Here is a 22,911-nt window from a genome sequence, read left to right as displayed (position 1 = left end):
AGTGCACAAGTGTCTGGAAATCACACGTACTTGGGTGCTATGCCTTGGGTGCTATGATGAAAGAAATTTAGGATATTAATGCGATAAAATTAATATTAAAAATGTTTAGTTTATCTGAAGTAAGACTAATAGTCACCAGAGTGACTTAGAATAAACACCTTTGATTTGGGGTGGAGGTATGTTTATCATGCGTTTTTACATATGGTATGTAATATTTATGCTCTCATGTAAAATACACCTTATATTTTTGTAGATGTGATAAATTCTTGAACAGTGGTACCTCGGGTTACATACGCTTCAGGTTACAGACTCCGCTAACCCAGAAATATTACCTCGGGTTAAGAACTTTGTTTCAGGATGAAAACAGAAATTGCACGCCACCGGCACAGCGGCAGCAGGAGGCCCCATTAGCTGAAGTGGTGCTTCAGGTTAAGAACAGACCTCCAGAATGAATTAAGTTCTTAACCCGAGGTACCACTGTACATATATTTAAGGCTGAATCATATAGCAACTCAAAAGGACTAAATAAGAGTAAGAGTTAGTTTAGTAACCAAGAATTAAGACAGAAATAGTTTTTAGGAGAGTCAATTGATACGAGAGAAGCATCACTTTCCACAGTGTAGACTTACACACATTTTTCTCCGCTGTTATCTCTGGTCAAGGAGGTTATTCAGTTTTTTTTTAATGTTGTGAAAATCTAGAAAACAAAGCAAAAACTACCTATCAGAGCCAAAAACATGTATGCCAGATGAAGTAATTTAAACCATATTCATTTAAACCATATTCAACTCTGAAAAACTTGTTGCTTCACCTCAAATTTACTTTTTTTTTAAACACAGGCAATGCAACCTCAACTGGAAAACTGCATCATAACTAAGTCAGAGGAACAGAGCAAAATTTATCAACTGGATCTTAACATATCAAGTATTGTGTTTAGCCATCATTTTTTTTTCAACTGTGAACAAGTACTGGCTGCCAGGTTGCTTGACCTTTATGACTGCTTTCAACAACGGCAGCAGCAAAACGTTACTCTCTTGCTATCTGAAAAAGTAAGAAAATGCTTTATCTTACAGTTTTAGTTATAAGGTATGATGTAAAAGGCTTTAAGACTTCAGGATGTCACAGCTTGAAGACTTGGTGTCTTCATTCTGACAGAATGGGCAGTAAAATGGCAAATGTAAATCCATGTAAATGAATGCAAAGTGATGCATATCAGGGCAGGAAAAAACCAACAACCCTTAATATCCAGAAAGGATATTGTCCTGTAGAGTGTGACACTTTCATTTTAAAATATTAATAATTTTAACAAAATATCACACGAAGTTATTTGCTAATAAAAGAATTAATGCATTTTAAATAAATTATTTTTAATTACAGCTCAAAGCATTAATAAGTTCCACAAAATTACTGGAAAGTAACTTAAAAACAAGTGAGCTAAGTACGAAAACTTTGAAGGATTACAGATCACAAATAAGGTACCTATTTAAAATGGGGCAGGAGGAGGAATTGACCGTGCTATAGGTATATACTGCTTTGGTCAGTGCTGATTTCCAAGAGTGCAAAATTGAAAATAGTGAGTAATCTGCATTGACTCAAAATCAATTCCCTGAGGCAACTGATTAAGCTGCTTTGAGGTTTTAACCACATTGTCCCACCCCCATCAAGTAGAAAATAAATTCTATGAAATAAAATGAAAAACAAACATCACCATCATTTCAAATTGTTACCCACCCTTCAGCATCAGATCCCAGGGTAATTTATAACAATGTAAAATTCAAAAAAGTTAAAGCAAGTTGCAGTTCCAGGAATAGGGTGGGTGCTGTAAATATATATCTTGGGTGTCAAAGCCCAGGTAAAGGAGTGCATCTTCAGCATGCAGTGGAAACTATGTACTGTGAAAGTACCAGATGCAGATACATGTAAATTGTTATTCTGTTATTTAGTTGTAGGTCTAGGCCCAGACTTCTTTTTCTTGGAAGTGGGTAGCATTAGTGGGTAGTTTGGTGGGTGTCAATCTGAATGGTACCATGAATCCCTTCCAATTCTTGGGCTCCTGCATCTGTGCGGATAGAATGTACAGGCTTGCCAAACCAATTCCTTTATTAAGGTAATGACTTTGTCTGGCTTGTTAAGCACCATGATTAGCATAACCAAAGAAGTTGCTCTGTGCCATACAACAAATGGGTGGGATTTCCCCCACCTACCCACTCTCTTGCATAGGAGAGCATTGGCATCCTCTTGCCCATGAGCTGGAAGCAGGAGACACAGATATGAAGTGAGCTTAAGTTGTATATATGTGGAAATAAAACCATCTATCCTAAAGATGCCACAGTCTCTGCTGACCTTCATTCCAAGCAAACCATATTCTGGGCAAAGTGCTGGAACCCCTAGAATCTCTCACTGCTTGGAAACTGGGGCAGTGTGTAACTATATTTATAAAATACGTTAATCAATTTATGTCATGATTTTAGATTTTAGTTTAACAACTGCAAATCATTAAATGGAATTTTAAGTTTGTGCTCAGGTTTTTTTTCCTGTTTTGCATTATAAAATACAAGAAATACCAGAATATTACATGATATAGAACACCAAAGAGATAAATGCTTAATACAAAGTATTATGAAAGTATGGAAACAAATAAAATCTCTACGGAGACAGCAAGGATTTGTTAGTTCTACTGTCAGGCTGCAATTTCAAAAGTAAGTGGTAATGATGATCTTTCATATATGATTTTTAATTCTTCAGAAAGATGTAATCTAGTCCTTGTGTGTTTGTGTTTCTCAAAGAGAAGAAATGGAATTTATCGCAGTTTGTTTGTTTATATGTACTGATAAACAGCTTGATATCTTTAAAATCTCTAAAAATTAATCTAAAATCTAAAAAGACAAAAAGCAGGATTTTGTGTGCTCAGTAAACGAACAATATTTGGAGATCAAGGAGTATGTTTCTCTGAGGGTGTGATGTAGGGCAGTATATTTTGTTGGAAAGCTTAGGCCAGGCTTCCTCAACCTTGGCCCTCCAGATGTTTTGAGACTACAATTCCCAGCATCCCTGACCACTGGTCCTGCTAGCTAGGGATCATGGGAGTTGTAGGCCAAAAACAGCTGGAGGACCGAGGTTGAGGAAGCCTGGCTTCGGCTGTATGCCTCCATCTATGCTTAACCTGTATATTTGTAAATAAATTCAAATATTACAAAATGCAATGGACCTCCAATGATTTCCTTCCAAAGGAACAAAACTCAGATAATAGCTGCAGAGGCAGAGCACTGGAGGGCTATAATTGAGTGTGAGAAGAGTGATGGGTGAAAGAGGTAACAAAGAGGTTAAGCACTTCCTTTTTCCAGTTACGTATATCCTCTTCACATTAAAAAGGGAGAGGAATCGTACAACCAAATGTCAGATAACATTTGAGCCTAAATGTAGAGGTTTCACTGTTTTCTCCCCATCTTTCAATAAGGCTGACATATATCTCAGAACTTGATGAATTCGAAGGCAACATATCAGAAGAGAATGAAAATGCTCCAAGAGACGAAAGATATACTGATTTATCAAACAAATTTTCAGCAGCTGGAAGAAGACAGAAGGTTCTTAAGTTGAAGGAGTTGCAGAATAGTAAATCATTGTGCCATAGGAAAATGGCTGTGATTAGCACTGTTCCCTGTTGGTTTGTGCTCAGTTAATTTCTGGCGCTTATTGTAGAAATCTGGTTCACCTTATGAATATTTTATATACAGTGTAAATTCAGAATTGAAGAGTACTCTATCTCATACATGCCAGTCTAAGCTTATTACACCAGGTTTTTTAATTGGATTGCAGATATTGTGGTTTATTTGAAATAATATATTGGGTGCAATGAAAATACAAATATTGATTTCTAGGGATGCTTGGATTCAGCTCATACCTTCCAAACCGCAATGGACGGAGGGATAAATGAACCTCTTTTGGTACCACATCTTACCTTTGTAACAGAAATAACAGCAGACGACATGTGCCCTCTGTGAGTTGCAGGTTTCCTTTTTTTTTAGTTTTACAAAGCACCTATATAAAAACGTATTTCCCCAGTAGTATAAATACTACTGGGGGCAAATTTATACATGTGTATATCTATATCTATCTATCTATTTATCTAGATAGATATAGATATATAGATTATATATAGCACAAAGAGAAGACTGTGCACCTGTAGTTTTCTGCTTATTTATTGAGTTTTATAATGCTTTATGGTGGGGGAAGGGGGAAAATGCCCCTTAAGTGAGCCGGCCCCCAGCCAGCCCATCCCACACCTCAGTTTGCTTCTGAAAGTGGAGATGACAATAACAATAGCCTATGCATGTCTGATATCCAGAAAGAACTATGTTCCACTGGTTCTTTCCACCCCACCATTATGCCCATTACTGTATATTAATGCTGTCCTCCAAGACTATTTCTGAAGTTCAGCATTTCCCATCTTGAAGCAGTAGGGGGAGCCAAATCCTATGTGAAGACCATCACTGAAGGGAAAACCTGGAAATTTCCTGGATGTTTGGCTGCCAGTTACTCTGAATTTCTGCTAATTGTAGGACACAGTGCACTATGGGTATAATCCAGTTATATCCATCGGCTTATGCAGGCCTGTCTTACCCATTGAGGCTAGTGACACGGGGCGCCAGGGTGCCAAGTTCTGGAGGGCGCCAGGCGAGAGTCTGGGGAACACCAAACAAGCGTGCTGAGTGAGCGAGGGTTCGTGCGCTGCTCCCACTGAGCGTTGGCTCGGTTTTTTCCCTTTTAGCCTGCAGGTGCCGAATTGTGTGGTGTGCCAGAATGCTAAAAGGGAAAAAACCGAGCTGACACTTGGCTGGAGCGGCGCACGGTGTGCTGCCTGCCATGGCCACTGCGCACAAAGCGGCCAGCTGAGCCAGGAGGCACTGTGGCCAGCCTCTGCCTCTTCCCCACTGGAGAGCCACCCTCCAGCCACAGCCCGCCTCCTCTAGCCTTAAAAAAAGGTCAACTCTGGGAAAGGGGGGCGCGGGAAGGATCTTTGCACCATGGCACCGAATATGCTTAAGACGGCCTGGGGCTTATGCAAAATAAATCTTCTGGTTTACCATCTCCCCCCCCCCCCATGTCCCCAAATCTGCCCTAGAGGATCCCCTAGCCCTTTGGAGCAGATTTGGGGTGTGTGGGAGCTGCAGGTTAGATGAGAGGAAGAAGCAGTTTCACTGTGTGAGCAATGGCTCCCTAATTTTTGGAGCTCTTAATAATTCTTGTGGTAAAAAGAAACACACATATGAGAATTGTGACTTCAAACCCTGGTGATAGAAAGAAAATGTATCTTTATTATTGATTTCAAAATCTTTAATAACTTTGCACAAGTTAAAGAAAATATGTGTTTACGCTGTAATCCCCCACTTTTTGGTTTGACATGGAATATATAATTAATATTCAATTTAATTCTGTACACATTAAACATTTAAAATGTTTGCCATCGTGAGAACCAATGTAGGAAAAGTGTGAGCACATATTTTATTGTGCTTTGAAAGTTTCCTCCGATTTGTTGGCTGGTTGTGTATATAAATATTAATATATTATTTGATCTGGTCTGTATTCTGGTATGTTTAGAGATGAACGACAGAGAAGAGAAAAAGTCAAAATGGAAAAATACTTTATTAAAATATATTACAACAATAAATTGGTCTCCTCTACTTCCGAAGCGCCTCTTCACCAGGATTTTAAAGTAATATTTCAGCAAATTTTTAGAATTCAAGTATTAAACTGGCCTGAATCTCTTCGATTAGAGGTATGCCTAGTTAGATGATAAAAATAGTTCAACAGTGTACCATAGCTGAAGCTGCTCTTTACAAACCATGCACTTTGAAGAAAATTGGTTTGTATTTTGATGTAATATTTAAGAACTATTGTTCATACTCAGCATAGCTTCCTGTATTTTTATTTTAATGGGTAGGCTGCATAAAAATTGTGTGAATCTATGGTGTTCCATAATGTGTGAAAATGTCACATGTCTTTTTCACGCTGTCAGGATTTTGGCACCTCAAATTTCCGTGGTGCTCTGTGCAATGCCAAAATCCGGCACTCCCTGCCTCTTGCCTTCCATTGGATATCATAGTTGTGGCACTTGCTTCAGCACCCCAGACGCTCCGTGTCCGGAGTGATTGCACCAGTCACACTCCCCTAGACCCACCTTTGATGCTGTGTTATATTATCTGTACATGCCAGTGGAAAGTGGGGTCAATTGTGGCTTCCTTGTAGGATGTGCATATGGTAAAGAAGAAAAGATGTAGTTACATTTTGGGAGTACATCATGAGTCCATGTGATGCAGCCATTGATTTTGTAATGTGTGAATTTTAGAATATATTTATAATCTTAGATCAGTGGTACCTTTTACACAGTATTGTGCTGTACTGATGACTACTTGTTTATTTAAAAAGAATCCACTTTGTACTAGGTACAGTACTGATTTATAAGATATCGGCCTTTTAATATGTGCATAATAGGGTTTCTTTGCATATATATTTTTTCTTGCCTTTCTTTGGTTGACATAGCTTAATCTTTTTAAAAAAACATTGGGTGATTTGTTTAATTTTAGATATTTGAATCAAGTAGAAAACCGACTTTGTTGGCCAAAGTGTACTTACCTCTTCCCAGTAATGTTACATTGAAAAGCAAAGATGTTCTGGACGAGGCAGAGTTTAGTTGTGAACAACAAGTTAAACCTTCCAGTGGGGCAGTGGGAAGCAGTAAGTTCATAATATATGTTTTTAACTTGATAGGTATGGTGGTGGTGACTACTATTTTGCGGATCATTCAAAGCAATATTCTACAATATGTCTCTGTGGATGATCAGTACAGGAAACTAGATATGGGATGGGTGCCTCTATTAATTCTGCTGCACCTGTCAGTATGATAATGGCTTTCTTTTTCAAAATGCTTATTCCTCCCGTTATATCCAGTGATATATTTGATAGAATTAAAAGGTTTTTACATAGAGCCCCCAAACTCTGAGGATATTTAGCTTTCTACCTTTAGACCTCTGATAAGTCACTGTGAGGGCTAGTCAATATGCAATGATGGCAGATCCATGCATTTAGATGTAGCTCGATGGGCATAGCCGGGGGGGGGCAGCTGCCCCCCTGAAACAAAACAAACAATAAATACAAATCTGAGGTTCTGCCCTCTCTAACAAAAAACTCGGCTACACCCATGTGTAGAACTGTCCCAGTCACACAGTAAAAGGAGTGCAGGTAAGGGGTGTATAAGCCACCCTTCACTGACAGCTTGCCTTCTTAGAGCATATCATCATGATTCAAACACCAAGCATTTCTGGGGTAACAGACTGTGAAGAGGTAAATTGAGGGTATTAAGGTTTCAATCAACTGTACGGTCTTTTATTATTCAAAAACAGACCATCATATCCTCCCTCTTCATGTGAGTGGTCAGATCCATGTTTAAACACACGAAGCTGCTGTTGTCATGATTAGTTTGGCCTTAACACTGCAGTCCTAACCATTTCCATTATCATCATGGTGGCCAGGATACTTCACTCTGATCACTTCTTTGTTATCAGGGGAAAAAACCCCAGCTCAGGAGTTGGGGTAGAAATTGGATGTATGGCAGTTATCATTAATTCACTCAAATGATGCAAAAATAGGAATAGGAATGTTCGGGGGTGTTAATGGTAGTTTATATCTCATATTTGTTTCCTCTCTCTGTCAGTGTAGGCTTATCCACATTGCGGCATTAATGTTAGTAATAATACGTTAAACATAATTATAAGGTCCTGTTATCAAAAGGCTTATTTCAGTTATGTTTTTGACAGATGTACCTTTTTTCCTTGATGAAAAGGAAAGAGAAGAACTATGTATTCTGACATCAGGAAAATTAATGTATTCTTTATCTTGGACAGTTGATGACACAGGAGCTCCTTTAGCACCCACATTTCAGCCCCTTCATGTTGCCTGCATTAGGTAGTAAGGTTTATATTTGCTGAATAGAGTTCCATCATAATGAGACTTGTTTATCCCTTTAATTCTTTTTTCTTTTTCTTTAGTGTGCCAAGGTGTATTGATTCAGGAAAAGGAACTGGAATTTGGCAACATTATGACATACAGAAACTAATTGAGTGGGCAAAAGAAGCCAATATTGATCCAAATAACCCTGATTATTTGGATTTGATTGAGATAATCATGGTAAATATTTAAGTCTCAGTAGCTAGTGTATCAGTTGATACTTAGGTCTTTGTCATATCAGAGACTTTTTGGAAATGTGAGGTGTGCATCTGACACACATTTTGCTGAGTTCCTGAACCAGGTTTGCAAGATCCATGCACCTGCACTTTCTGATGTGCAAAAGTTGTGTTTTCAATGGTTATTCTTTATCATTTCAGCATGCATGTGGAACATAACATTGCAAGCGGTATTAAGAGAAGTAAATTTTTTAGTTTAAATTTAAAAACAACAGCCATACTTATTTGTTGTAGGCAACTAACTTGCTAAATAAATTATTTTATATTTCCTAGTATACAAAATCCTTGGAGCAAAATGAATCAAAATACTTTCGTCTTGAACAGCTGCAAGAAGAATTTAACTTTGTTACTGCAGAAGAGATTACAAATTGTAAACGTTTCCAGCTGTTGCAGCTGAGAAGCTTGGGACAGTTAGATTTCTATGGTTTCCAGCAAATTCCTCTGTATGACAGAGAAATACCAGACACAGTCTTTCAGGTATTCCACTTTAAAAACAAATGTTGGCCTACAATTTTGGATACTGTTTGCTTGAATACAAACAGTATTGGCTATGTGTTTCATTCTAATATCCACATTCATGTTGGGCAATATTGATTATGTATTTTTAGGAATGGAGCTTTATGATGCCTTTCTACATAGTTTTAGTAAATTCATTTAAAAAATTTATTTCCATCTTGTCTTTCTTTCAAGAAGCTCAAGACTGCATACATAATCCCAGGCTCTTGAATAACATATGGAGAAAACAGAAAACAAGGAAATATCAAATATTTAATGTTTATATAGGAAATCAAAGATATACATTAATTCATACAAAAAAGTACTTAGAAAGTATTATTCTAAAGCTGAGGGACAAAATGCTTGAGAGTTATGCGAGTTCCCCAGATACAATGAAAAATGGAACATAATTGTAGCAAATTAACTTGTATATGGCCAGCTGCACAATCCAGTGAAAATTAATGCTTTATGATTAATGAACTAATTCTTATTTCAGGCATATGGGAACCAGTTAGAAAAGGACATGATGACAGATGCAGATCCTATTTCTGCACGAAGGAATAGTTCAGCCACTTTTGTTAGGATGGTATGATACTTTTCATAAATTTAATATGAAGCATAAATGGCTACAGAAGAACTGGAAATACAGCTAGGTATTTCAGTCTGGGTTGGGTTCAAGGACTGTTTGAGTCATCTTGTGTCAAACGTGGTTTCAAACTTGGTATGCCTATGAAGCATCAAAATTGTCATCACTGCACCTGCAACAATGATCATATGTAGCACACCTGTGCTTAACTGTCCCCACCATTTGCTGTTAGGATCTGGAGGAACCCTTTCAATTCCCACTTAGAACTAAAAGTAATATCTGATTTCAAAATAATAAATAATAAAAAAAATAGATTTTATCCATATCACGTTCTAAAAACGTAGTCTATAATGCAAAAACATTTGAGGTATATTGGACCTTGCAATATTGGTGTCTACAGCTAAACCCATGATGATTTAGTTTCAGATTGCATTCATCGAGTCTCTTTTTTATATACAGATGAGAAAACAAGCTACAAAACGAATTGTGACCATTAGGCACAAGTTTAACTTATCAGATATTGTGAATGATTATGAAGAAATTATATCTATGAGGTACTATATTCATTTATTATGTAAAAGGTTAATGGACTATACCCCATTCACTTTGCTGCTTAGTGTAGGGCTATGTACATATATTTTTGGCTGTTCTATAATCTTCATAGACCACCTGATTAAAGTTTCTGAATTTTACAGTTCATTTTATTACAAAAAGCCTATAGAAAAACATTGAAGGTTAAAACTTATTTTTCTAGAATTAAGTTACAAAATGCATAATTAAGATTTAGATTTTCCTCATATGAGCATATGCAAGTCTGATCTAAATTATTTCCTTTTTTAAAATAGTGAATTGAGTAATGCAATTTTCAAGCTAGGTGAACGCAAAAGACATTTGAAACCACAAAGGAGAGAGAGGCGAAAGATCCCAGCACAGGCTGTCTCTGATGGAGATGTAAAACTTCTCATCAGAATATTGAGAGCCTATAATATTCCTGCAAGAAAGGCACCACCAACTAAGTAGGTACAGAATTCCTATATTATAAAGACCTTGACTCTTGAGAAAGACTGTTTATATCAACACATTGTGTCATAGAGAATTGCATAATGGTTGGCTTCCTAGTTGCATACATATTTCATAATCTGTTCTATATGCCTATCAGTATAAAGTTTCCACTTGGACATAACATCTAGAATGAAGGAACAATTTCAACTGCTAAGAATACTGCTACAAATATTTTGTTAAATATCTTCAGTATCTTAAAAGTCACTGAATGAAGTGAGACAGATACAATGGTTAAGTTAGAAAAAATATTTATGGGAAAATCCAGTGAAACTGAAGTATAACAAGAATTATAGGGAAAGCATATTAAAACATAGTACATATTTTACTGCAGCTTCTAATCATCAACACATTGTTAGCATTTTGTGCTATTTTTATCCGAAGTTCAGCTGTGCAGTGAAATACTATTTTAGTGTACAGATATGTAGAAGGATTTTGTGAAAGTGTAAATGGTTAGCATAATAGCCACTAAATCTAATCAAATTATGTTGAAAAATCAAGGCTTTAGTGTACAGTATTCTGAAACAAACTAATAATAATTTTACATGTTACTGTGTTTGAAAGTATGTTTGTTCTTTTATACATTACTATGCAAGTAATTTGGATTACAAAATAGTATGCTGTAGCTGCAAGCAAACAGAGCTTTCTTTCAGAGAATCTAAATAATATTTTAACAATAATGATTGACATAGGGGGCAAATCACAAAATACTTGCTCTGGTTTAGTCTCATTGACTTGCATAGAATTACAAGCATAATGCTGAAATTCTCCCTTAAGAGATGCATTATTCATGATTTTGCTTAAGTAGCAAAGCACAAAGAAAACTATTAACTATTATTGCTTCCAAACGCAGAATGAAGGCATGGATGGATGGATGTGGTTTAAATAAAGAGCCACAACTTTATTAAGCCACTGAATATTGAGCTACCTGCAACAGGCAGACTAATCTTAATTTAGCACACACACTCTACAAATGTGGGTGCCTACCAGGTTGTGGAGGTACAGCAACGGGGTACTGCCTCCTGCTGTCTCTGTCTTGCTTGGCCAACTCCATCTTGGCTCAGAGGCCCAGTTCAGAAGATTACTGCTCACTGCTAACCCCTTTCACCTGGTTAGCAATTAACGGAAAGCAAGCTGGCTGCCTACCTGCTGAGATTGCGCCTCTGATAACGTTCATTTTTTTCCTGTCTCAGTTTGCAAGTGTGTATGCTGCAATGTCAACTTTCAAAGTGGTCTTTTCCTGCCTCCACTCCAGCAGGCATGCATTTCCACTGCCTTTTATTTCTAGTAACAACCAGCCAATTATGTACCTATACATAAGCAGGGAATCTTGATGCATGTTAATAAGGTAAACTGGCTGAAATATGCATGTAATTCTTGTTTACTGTCTCAAGGGTTGGAGTTGCTAATTCACCATCCTATTTACCAAATCGTATGTCCAGAGGCAGACATATTTTGTCAGGAAATTCAGCCTATTCAGGAGACCCTTTGTATGAGGTAATTATTTAAAAAACAACATTTATATGCTCCCCTCTAAATTAATTTCCAAATCATGTCTATTTTGTGTGTGCAGAAATTAGTCTAAAGACTGCAGTATATTTATACATAGTTTCATCTTGTGGTTAAAAGTTTGCTTTCATTAAACAACAAGGCCTCTTTTTTTGCTTCTGAATCTCAGATATTTCAGCTAATTTGAATGCTAGTATTCAGGGGGTGGAATTTGATTATTACATTGAGGGAGAAGGGAGCAATCTGTGCTTGAATAAACACCCATGCTGTGCTGGCAGGACTTCAACGAGCTTTGTGGCATAGGGATTGAAAGTTATCCTATACATTGCAGTAAAATACATTTATTTTTGGAGAATGAGGTGATTCTAAAATTTTATTTTTAATGTTGAAGACATAATGTCCTCTGCAATAAGACTAGGTAGAGAAGGGTTCAGACTGAATCCAGGACTTAGGTTGTGCTCTAGCAACACAGAGCTCCAGGGTTGGATCAGCAAGGAACAAACTAAGACTTGATGCCATACAGTAGTAGCAACAGCTGCATCCTAAGTGCTAGCCTTGCCCATTGCAAAAAAAGGAGTACCTTCCATGGGTGTCCACAGAAATAATGGAGGCGGGGCAATGTCTATGACTTGTAACCACAGCTTATTGACTTGATTATTCAGTCTTTTTATGATTGAACAACACGCACATGGTGCTGAAGAGAAACAACAAGAAACTGGTGGGCTGTTCCTGCTGGTGATACACTATATTCTATGACAGGGGTCCCCAGACTAAGGCCCGCGGGCTGCATAAGGCCCGTGGGACTCGTTTATCCACCCTGCGGTGATGCCCGCTGCCCGCTCTTACTGGCGCTGCGCTGCGTGGCTGTCCACGTCCGGGTCGGAGGAGCACCGGAAGTAACAAGCGTTATTTCTGGTGCACATCTGGGTCAGAGGAGGCCCATGCACATGCGCACAAGCTATTTCCAGTGCTCCTCCAACCCAAGTGCGCCAGAAATAGTGTGTGCGCACACGTATGGGCACGCGCTCCCCCGCCCTCCGGCCTGCCACCCGACCGGCGCTGGAGACACTGGCCCAAGGCGCCGTAAGTTTGCTGACCACTGTTCTATGAGATTATACATTTCAGAACTAACTTCTAACAAGCTGCTTAATTTGTCTATTTAACAATAATAGAATAAGGCACTAGTAAGGCATATAGCTTCAGTTTGTTTATACTGTAGGACTCTGAACCAGGTTAAAAAACCCTAAGACTAAATTCCACACCTTTTACACAGCATCTGCCTTGGCTGTGGTTAGGGATGTAGTTTATAGTTTGGTACCAGTTTGGTTGTCAATTCACCAAACTGGCAGCTGTTTTTGTCATAGAATGAGAACTGGAGTGTATTTTTCTCTTGTAATGTCCACTGGGTATATTATATTGGGAGGGGGGAGATAAATGCATTACATGAGTAACTTCCATATTGATTTTAAAAATGTCTGCAGTTTATCTAAATAACTGTAATAAGGAAAATGTCTGTGATCAATAGGCCTGAAAATGAGACAAAACCAAAATAAATTCTAGTATATACTGCACATTTTTATTTTAGGTGGGTGTCCACCCTTTTGTAGAAGTTACCTTCCAGGACACAATCTATCAAACTAGCACTGCTGATGGCTCTCATCCATGCTGGAACGAAGAACTGCAAGTTGATTTTATGTAAGTTACGCGTATCTCACTTTTAATAATGTATACAGTACTTCAAGTTTTCTGTGGCCAAATGTTTTTTTACATTGCATCCTGTTCCATTATTTTAAGTCTCTGATTTCAACTGCATATATCGGTTACATATGTTAAATCCCTGATTTTGCATGGTTGTGGAAATTATCTGAATATTATCAAAGGGGTTGCCTTGCAAGGAGCCTGAAGAATATGAAATGTTGAAGGCTTCAGCCTTTTTTTGTTTGTTTAGAAATATAGGGTTGGATCCCAGGTTTCACATTCTTGAGTAGAAGCAGTTCTGATCATGTATTTGGTGAGTGGAGGGAGTCACAGATTTCCTCCCAGCTGCAGAATCTCCTGGAGGATAAAAGATACCAGTGATGACTAGCTGTGATGGCTATGTTCTATCTTCGCTTTTGGAGGCAGTATGTCTCTAAGAACCAGCTTCTTGGAATCACAAGTAGGGAGGGTGCTGTTGCACTCAGGTCTTCCTTGTAGTCTTCCCATGGGCATCTGTTTGGCCAGTGTAAAAACAGGATGCTGGACTATATGTGTCTTCAGTCTGACCCAACGGGGCTCTTCTGCTACCCCACCTCCTCAACTGTTCATGGCAGGACCCATTCAGAATGGCTTGAGAAGTTATGCATAAAGATGCAGTGCACAAGCAGAACATTAAACCAAAACCTCAGTACAGTATGACAGTACAGTCATAACTCAGAAGTCAGTCCATTCCCGAAGTCTTTTCGGCTTCCAAAAGAATGTTTGGAAACCGGAACACTCCTGGTTTTTGATCGTTTGGGTACTGGAACGTTCTACTCCCAAGACGTTCGAGAGCTGAGATACAACTATACATAGTTTCAGTAACTTTGTTGTCAAAATGTTTGATTTAATTTTTTTGCTTTTGTTTTTGTTTCAGCTCTCCAGGACATGATTATACTTTTTCAGGGCTATCTAAGATCAAAGACAATATAAATATTAACATTTTTGATGAATTTGTGATTGAAAAGCATGAGGTAAATTGTAGACTAAATTTGTTCGGGTAATGTGTACAAGGAATCACAGAAGGTTATAGCATAGTATGGTGGAGTACAGTATTGTATTACAGATTTTAAAGAAAAGTCTGGTATTTTGTATACCAAACCCTATTTCAGCATCATATTTGAAACTAGACAGCATTTTTTCTAAGAATGTATTTATAACACAGCTAAATCATTTGATATTTTTACAAGTATTAGGTGTTACCTCTTGTTTCTAGTTTAAATATTTACCCTACACTTCTTTTCAAATTAACACTAGAAATAAAATTGGTGATATTTAATGAGGAGAGAATATTATTGCAAATCTGTTTTGTGCCTCCAAAGTTTTTGATAAGTTGCAGCTAGGAAAATACTTTTGGTCTGCTTAAACACCTTACACCTTGTTTAGGCAGTAAGTGAATAAAGACGTGAGATAGTTCTAAGATTCAGCTGTTGAGGAAACATAGTTGAATAATGCATACTAAAATACAAAAGATTAACGCAAATTATTAACTTGGTTAGGACACATGTCCAAAAAACTGCAGTGGTCACTCCTATGTAAGAAAGAATTGGCTTGGATCAGTTATGTTTCCTTTCTCTACACTCCTGGAGCAATCAAAGGTAATGAAGAAGAATCATGCTTTTAAAGATTTTGTATCATTAATATAACTGCAGATAATGAGTTGCTTTTAAAACAGCAAGATTGTAATGCAGCCATATCATTAGATTTTTAAACTCTTAACTTAATACTTGCATTTGTTTCAGTAAGCCAAATAATGTGTGTTTTCACAGATTTGTGGTACATTTCAAGTAAATATGCCACCGGTTTTGCTTGGATATACTTGGAGTAAGACATATGTGCCTCCCAAAGAAGAATGTCATGGCCAGAACTTGAAGGAATATACTTTTTTAACCATCTTTGCCACTATTGAACCTCAAATATCTTCTACTGAAAATAATTTAGAATCAGACAAGGTTGGCCTTTATTTTTTACTCTGTTTAATAAATAGGATAATTTGCATGAAATTATTGCTTTGAAATTTATAACTGAGATTATAGTTTTGATCTCCGTTTAAAATAAGTTTTTAAGAACTTTGGAAGAACCTGCTGGATCAGGCCAATCGGCCTTCTAGCCCATCATTCTGCTCTCACAGTGGGCAACCAGATGCCTGTGGAAAGCCCAAAAGGAGGACCTTATCACAAGAGCATTCCCCACTCCTGTGGTTTCCAACAACTGGTATTCAGAAGCCCACTACCTCCAAGCATGGAAGCAGAGCATGAACACATGGCTGTATCCCCCATGAATTTTTCCAATCCTCTTTTCAAACCACCCAAGTTGGTGGTCATCATTGCCTCCTGCAGAAACATATTCCATAGTTTACATACATGCTGTGTGAAGAAGCACTTTAGTTTGTTTGTTTTGAATGTTTCAACATTCAGCTTCACTGAATGTCCATGAGTTCTAATATTAAGAGACAGGGAGAAAAACTTTTTGCTATGCACTTTCTTCAGATCAGTATAATTTTATACTGTTCCATCTTGTCACCTCTTACTTTCCATTTACTGTCCATTCATTCAGTTTGTAGAGGTCTTTTTGGAGCTCTACACCAGGCATAGGCAAACTCGACCCTCCAGATGTTTTGGGACTACAACTCCCATCATCCCTAGCTAACAGGACCAGAGGTCAGGGATGATGGGAATTGTAGTCCCAAAATAGCTGGAGGGCTGAATATGCCTATGCCTGCTCTACACAATCCCTTTTTGTTTTAACAATCCTGAACAATGAACGACCCTGAACAATTTAATATCATCAGCAAAGTCAGCCACATCACTGTTCACTTCTAACCCTAGATTGTTTTTCAGTTCATAGATCATGAAGATCAAACACTGTTGCAAAAAGCATACGTTTTTAAGCAAACATGCAAAGCATTGTTTCCAAAGAGGAGAATAATAACCTCAGCTTTTAACAATCAAGGAAGAAATATTTTAGTAACAAAGTACATTACCTCTCTGAATCCACCTCAGCAGTTATTAGATATGTGTGCTGATGAGCCTAACTCAACTTCTGTAAGTATGTAATCACAGAATCAGCACATACTTGGTGGGCTGGGGCGCTCACAGCAGGGGTCCCACAATTAAAGGCAAACTGGTGGAAACTATGAGCTGTAAGGCTGGCATTGCAGCATTTGGTTCCAGCTATGAAACTGAGACATGTGATGCTGAGGACGGTCAATATCACAGCCAAAGCTCATATCCATCATCAGGGTGGCATAAGATCGCAGCTAACCTGTGTAAGAATGTAAAAAAAAAGGTAACACAATGAGTTAATTATTGCTTGATGCCTTTAATTAAATGCCAAATGTCAGATGGATTATTTTAATATGTATTTCTGAGGCAGACATACTCCTATTTGTTTTGTAGGATCTTATATCACGATTTGTGTCTTTAATTCCTTGTATATCAGACACTGGGGATGAAAACGATGATGTTGATCTTTGGATGACATCAGAGGTATATGACATTTTATTTCTGCTATGCTTTTTTTTATTGGTTTGATTTTTTAAAATATAAATTGCGTTCCTTAACCACTTTAAAAAGGATTTTATTGAAGAGCAGGGTATAAATTTGTTAAATAAAAAACATGTTTTGATGTTCCTTTTAAGTCATAATAATATACCTGAAAATATGAGCAATGATGTTTGAAATGTTTCTGCAGTTCAAACAGGTTGAAGTTTGAGGGTCTTCTAAGTTAATTAAGATGAGGGGAGGGGCAGAAGCTAAACTGATAAAAGTAACAAGTCACCAGCCCTGCATAGCTTTCTTGCAAGTACTATAGTCAAAAAAGAAATTCCTTAACCATGTGTATGCCACAGAATTCGATCAATATATTACACCATTGGAAAGAAAGATTTTAAGAGGAAATTACAGGTGTTATATCTGTTCCAGTTAAAATGGTAGAAAGTGTTACTAAAGCAAGACTTGCTAAAAATATGGTAGAATTAGGGCCCCACCAGAATGATGTGGGTAGTTGGCAAAACTTGGATGGGGGCATCTTCCACAGGATTACAGAGGGTTTCCGAACTTCATAGTGGCTTTCAAAGGGGTACTTTCATCCCAAGCTAAATAAAGCAGTACAGCAGTATGAGCACCTTGAACTTAGTCTGCTTATTTTTATTATTTTCATAATTATATATCAGTGGAAGTAATGTAACTTGTGAGAGCATTGTGATTTTTTTATTTTGCTACTTGAAGTTAATCTTTAAATAACATGCAAGCTGCCATTTCTGAACTTCCTCGTGGCAATGCCGCTGTAGTATTATTTTGGTGGGAAGATGAAGAATATATGCATTGCTTTTAAAAATGAATGATCTTATATTTCTAACAGAATTTCCTTGAACTTGGTATTGGTAGTAAAGAAGAACACGCAGTGCTTCTATGTAACTACTTTCTGTATATTGGGAAAAAAGCATGGGTACTGTTGGGAACATCAGTGTTAGAAGTAAGTCTGGCAAAATATTTCCATCTTTGTTACTATAATTCAAGGGTTGGTGAACTTTTTCGTTCTCAGTTCAGTGCAGATCAGTATGGAGAGAATCAGTGGCAGCAGGAAACCATAGAGGGTGCATGGTTGAACGCTAAGTAGATGTTCTACTTGGTATGTCTGTGTTCAGAAGAGGAATGGCATGAAAATAAGAGTAGGCATGAACAACAGGGTCAGTAGTGAGCCCAGCGCTGAAAGAGAGCAACACAAACAAGTGCAAAAACCTTGACTGGGCAAGGAAATGAACCAGCTGACTCTGGAAGTGTCATCAGCCAATTCAGCCATTGAGCCAAATGAGATGCAGGCTTCAGGTTTCCTGCCTGTGGTATAGTTCTTCTCAGAAATATAAGCCACATAACAAGTGGAACAGTATAAATTCATAGCTTTATTATGCACTTAACTCTGAATCCAACCCATATGCTTAGGTGTAGCAGGAACAGGAGGACAGTGTTAAAAGAAGCTGCCAGATTAAAGAAAATCCATTAAAGTTATCAAATAATAAATTGTTTCAGGATAAGTTATTTCAAAACCCCATTTAAATGGAGTGTAGTCTTATCTTTGATATTAAATGATCAATCATGTGTGATCCTTAAGATGTATTATTGATTCAACGGCACCCATGACAATAATTTCTTAATATTATTTGTTTTAGATTTATATATTCTTCATTACTTAATAATAGTTACCCACCTCTATCCCATTCTCTTGAAATAAAATGGTCCTAGCTTTTATCAAGCCAAGTATTTATGTGAATAAGGATTGTAGGATTTCTAAAAGATACCAAATTGCTATTTTATTTCTCAGTATATTAGAAAGTATAAGGAGTAAATATAATATATAGTTTCTCCTGTATTTGTAAAGGAACAAAAACTATACATAGGACCCAATAGTAATCTTTTGGCAATGTAAAAACTGGAATAAACAAGCAGTATAGATATGGCAATAATCCAAGAGTAGAAACAGAGAGAATTTCCATTACTAGGAGAATGATGAAATATGATCTTGGATATGGTATACATGTTGAAATTGATAGCTATTCTAAAGGTTAACAAGAGAGCAAGGGTCTTATTGAAAAATAGTCATTGTTCATAATGTATTAGTGTAATAACAAAGTGCAAGAGAATGTGTTTTATTTATTTCTTCCTTCCCTCTTGTATAAACACAGACATTATAGGTTAAGTGTAGCTTTATTTATTTTCTTATTTTTTCCATGTTATAGAGGCAGGAAAATAGAGTTTTTTTAGCATTTTTTGGGTAATTTTTTTAACAACAAAGCTGGCTGTTTCCTTTGCTTATTACAGGGGAAAGTAGCTTATGTAGCAACACAAGAAAATGGAGAGTATTTTCTGTGGAATCCACTGAGTGGCCAGTGCTATAAGCAATTTGATGCATTTTGCCCTCTACAGAGTGTTGATTGCTTAATCAGCTGGGAAAATGTAAGTATGATTAAATAGAAATTAAGTAGAAAAACAATATACTGTTACAAGCTTCCTGCATCATTGTGGGAAGATTCATTGGCAGTGGTGGGTTTGTAATACTGTATTTCTTTACAGTAACAGAACATAGTGCTGACAAATACACCCTTCTAATTAGATTTAACAGCTTGCACCAGATTTCCAGAGAGCAACATTTATGGTCTGACCCTCCTCCTGCAGCCCTCTTTCCACCTAATTTCAGCTGTAAAGCTCTCAGGCAGCTCACCCGTTCACTCACATTTAAATTACCAACCAATTTTAGATGCTTTTCCTCAGCTGAAGAAGGCCCAGGACATACCCAGCTTGAGCCTGATAACACAAATACCAACTGTAAAGGAAGCTGTGGACTTATGGAATGGGTAATTAAAGAAGAATGAATAAAAGAGGCAATTAAAAACTAGAAGTGAGAAAATCTCTTGGTACAGATGGATTTTCTACAGTATTTTATAAAACTTTTACAGATTTAATAGTCCCAAATATGACTATATTGTAGAATGATATCTTAGCTGGAGACTCATTGCCACCAACCTGGAAACAAACAATAATTGTATTAATTCCCAAACATTACAAAGATCCCTCATTAGTGGCATAATATTGCCAATTTCTCTACCCAGATTACAACATTTTCACAACAGGGATGGTTAATGGGAACTTTTATCGGGAAATATAGTTGTGCTTAAAAAATTGTATCATTTCTGAAGGGGGGATTTTGAGGAGTACAAGGAGGAGAACAATTCTTTATACTTCTCAGATTTGTTATGTAGAAAATACTCTTCTCCTGGTTTAGTTTTAATGGCAGTTATAGTTTCTTTATTGCTTTTATTTCATAATCATGTGGCTAAGAGTTTAGACCCCCTTCCCCCCAGATTCATATTTTGGTTTGTTTTAAGTACAGCTGTCTCATAGTTTCTTTATTTCTATGGTCTCCAATTCTTTCCACTTTATTTGTAATTTTTTAAAAGCACTTTTGATCCTGTAACTGTGTGTTTGTTCCAGAAGGGAAATTTCCTGTTCCAGTTGTCATTTTTGTGTCCTACGTGATATGTTTAAAAGGATTTTTCCTGTATACATGCCCCTTTCAACACGGCCTTCATTGTTTCCCACAATAGACCAGAGCTTATTCCTTCCGTATTATTTTCCTTATTTCCCCCCCTAATATTTTAGTCAGTCTTTCTCTTATTACAGTCATACCTCGGGTTAAAGTCGCTTCAGGTTGAACGTTTTCAGGTTGCATTCTGTGGCGACCCAGAAGTAACGGAACGGGTTACTTCCAGGTTTCGCTGTTCACGCATGTGCAGACGCTCAAAATGACATCATGCACATGCGCAGAAGCGGCAAATCGTGACCCGCAGACGCAGGTTGCGTTCTGCTCAGGATGCGAACGGGGATCCGGAACGGATCCCGTTCGCATCCAGAGGTACCACTGTTATTAATTTGTTATGAAATACCCTAGTGAGGTTGTATGTTCAACTGGAGTGAATTCAAATTTTGTGCAGACTGGGGCATGCTCTGTTATTTTGATCTCTCCTATTTGTGTTCTTTCACCGCATTTAACAGTGGGGTGGATGTCAATAGGAAGTCTATTCTGGATCACAAGCTAAACACTGGGTACACATACGTGAGTCATATCTCTCAGATTCATCTCCCCACAGACATTCCTTAGTTCCCATTCTTGTATAAACCTCACCAGTTTCAGTTGGTCTCTGCCTTTGTTAAGTTCTGTAGTGCTGCTACATTTCTGGGACAGCCCATTTGTTTTGCAAAACTCCATATAAACGCTGGAACTTCCATATTTTGAATCAAATCCAGTATAGACTGATGGTATTATGTATTAATTTCAGTGTATGTGGAAATGGGAGTATCATTCAGTGACAGCAGATGTTTTGTAAGCAGAAGGTCCTAGGTTCAGTCCATGGCATTCCAGATAAAAGGATATGTGGTAGCAGAACTAGTTCAAATATGTGTTTATTTCAGTTATTTATTGTTGACATTTTATGTCTTGATAGGTCTGGTTCAACATACAGCAGAACAGTTCACCAATGTGTGTCAGTTTTGATATTTCAAAGGAAAGCTTATGGAAACAGTTTCTTCCATACCATGTTCAGGATTTAAAAATGCAGACCGTACAGGTGACAAATATTTCAAAAAGTACTTACCTTGCAAGTGACTTGCCCAGTGGGGCAGAGCCTCACTGGATGAGCCTACATATTATATATTGTGGTAAGAAGGAAAGAAGAATTTGAGCTAGAATTCTGCTTTAAAAAACTGCAAGTTGCTCTGATACCGGAGAGCTGTGTGTGCATTTAAATCAGGGGTGAGGAACCTCCATGTCACAGGCCTAATTAGACCCACCAAGACTCTCAGTTTGGTCTGTGGAGCTATTTTGGGCAAACCACACCTACCTGTCAGTCAAAAGGCATCAAACACAAAAATAATGCGAGCCTTAGTTGTACAAAGCAGTTTAGCAGGGGCACTCAAAAAGGGTGGTCTTCAACATCATTCAATCAACTTTAGGTCAGTGTAGAAGACACAGGTGTTTACTATTTAATAGAGACCATCATAGGATGGAATGCTGGATTGTAGAAATTCTGTTTCCACATCTCCAAATTAGCTTTGAGCCTTGCATCCTGGAACATGAATCTATATTTCAAGAATACAACTTGAATTTACTAATATATATCTCGGTAATTTTTCTTCCTTTCCTTAACAACATTTATACATGGCTTAACCTCAAAACAGTTTACATAAAATAGTATACAATATTCATAAGGAAATAACCATAAAACCAGCAGACTTTAAAAATAAGTAGACAGATTGTGTCCACATGGAAACAGACAGTTCAATTCTTTACTGTCGGCATAGCTCAGTCAGTAGAGCCTGAGACTCTTATTCTCAGGGTCATGGGTTTGAGTTGGGCAAAGGATTCCTGCATTAAAGGGGGTTGGACTAGATAATGCTCGTGATTCCTTCCAGCTCTACAATTGTATGGTTCTATAATTCTTTTAGGAGGAAAGAAACATGCAGTCTCATGGAATCTGGAACCGGAACCACAGGCTAATCCAACATTTCCTCATAGTGGGAAAACAGACGAGAGCTGAAGTTAGAGGGAGGAGTCTATTGTCAATTTTATCTGTGCTCTCACTCCTCTCCCATCAGTGTTAGCATTTTTCTACACAGCTTCTCTCATTATTAATCTCCATACCACAAGCAATATTTAATTGGTGCCAGTTATACTTCAGGAATCTCACTCCCTGACCATCTTATATGTTACAGCTGCATTTTCCTTGTAACG

At 37.5% G+C, this 22,911-nt stretch overlaps 1 protein-coding gene across 17 annotated transcripts in view; it reads left to right on the top strand.

Annotated features, from left to right (window-relative positions):
• CC2D2B (coiled-coil and C2 domain containing 2B) overlaps nucleotides 1–22,911 on the top strand; it is a 38,600-nt gene that overhangs the window by 10,878 nt on the left and 4,811 nt on the right. For 5 of the 17 annotated variants that reach the window (XR_013393233.1, XM_028729818.2, XM_028729816.2 and 2 more), the window contains exons 11-33: nucleotides 840–1,049; nucleotides 1,378–1,475; nucleotides 2,559–2,699; nucleotides 3,458–3,584; nucleotides 3,879–3,997; nucleotides 5,599–5,776; nucleotides 6,585–6,735; nucleotides 7,815–7,962; nucleotides 8,046–8,184; nucleotides 8,514–8,717; nucleotides 9,232–9,321; nucleotides 9,781–9,875; nucleotides 10,167–10,337; nucleotides 11,775–11,877; nucleotides 13,475–13,584; nucleotides 14,504–14,600; nucleotides 15,126–15,224; nucleotides 15,396–15,578; nucleotides 16,467–16,670; nucleotides 17,025–17,114; nucleotides 17,989–18,102; nucleotides 19,446–19,580; nucleotides 21,626–21,748. Coding sequence is in view for 16 of the 17 variants with exons in the window: in XM_028729818.2 (XP_028585651.2) it covers nucleotides 840–1,049; nucleotides 1,378–1,475; nucleotides 2,559–2,699; nucleotides 3,458–3,584; nucleotides 3,879–3,997; nucleotides 5,599–5,776; nucleotides 6,585–6,735; nucleotides 7,815–7,962; nucleotides 8,046–8,184; nucleotides 8,514–8,717; nucleotides 9,232–9,321; nucleotides 9,781–9,875; nucleotides 10,167–10,337; nucleotides 11,775–11,877; nucleotides 13,475–13,584; nucleotides 14,504–14,600; nucleotides 15,126–15,224; nucleotides 15,396–15,578; nucleotides 16,467–16,670; nucleotides 17,025–17,114; nucleotides 17,989–18,102; nucleotides 19,446–19,580; nucleotides 21,626–21,748 (3,129 nt within the window). In the remaining variant the exon portion in view is untranslated. Of the gene's footprint in view, nucleotides 1–839; nucleotides 1,050–1,377; nucleotides 1,476–2,558; nucleotides 2,700–3,457; nucleotides 3,665–3,878; nucleotides 3,998–5,598; nucleotides 5,777–6,584; nucleotides 6,736–7,814; nucleotides 7,963–8,045; nucleotides 8,185–8,513; nucleotides 8,718–9,231; nucleotides 9,322–9,780; nucleotides 9,876–10,166; nucleotides 10,342–11,774; nucleotides 11,878–13,474; nucleotides 13,585–14,503; nucleotides 14,601–15,125; nucleotides 15,225–15,395; nucleotides 15,579–16,466; nucleotides 16,671–17,024; nucleotides 17,115–17,988; nucleotides 18,103–19,445; nucleotides 19,581–21,625; nucleotides 21,749–22,911 lie in introns of those variants that run through there. The other 12 variants (XM_077930419.1, XM_077930420.1, XM_077930421.1 and 9 more) reach the window with 12 other exon arrangements.

Source organism: Podarcis muralis, chromosome 6, assembly GCF_964188315.1.
Source record: "Podarcis muralis chromosome 6, rPodMur119.hap1.1, whole genome shotgun sequence".
In the NCBI taxonomy this organism is placed as follows: Eukaryota; Metazoa; Chordata; class Lepidosauria; order Squamata; family Lacertidae; genus Podarcis; species Podarcis muralis.
Note: the sequence above shows the minus strand (reverse complement) of the source record. Positions and strands in the feature narration are given on the sequence as shown.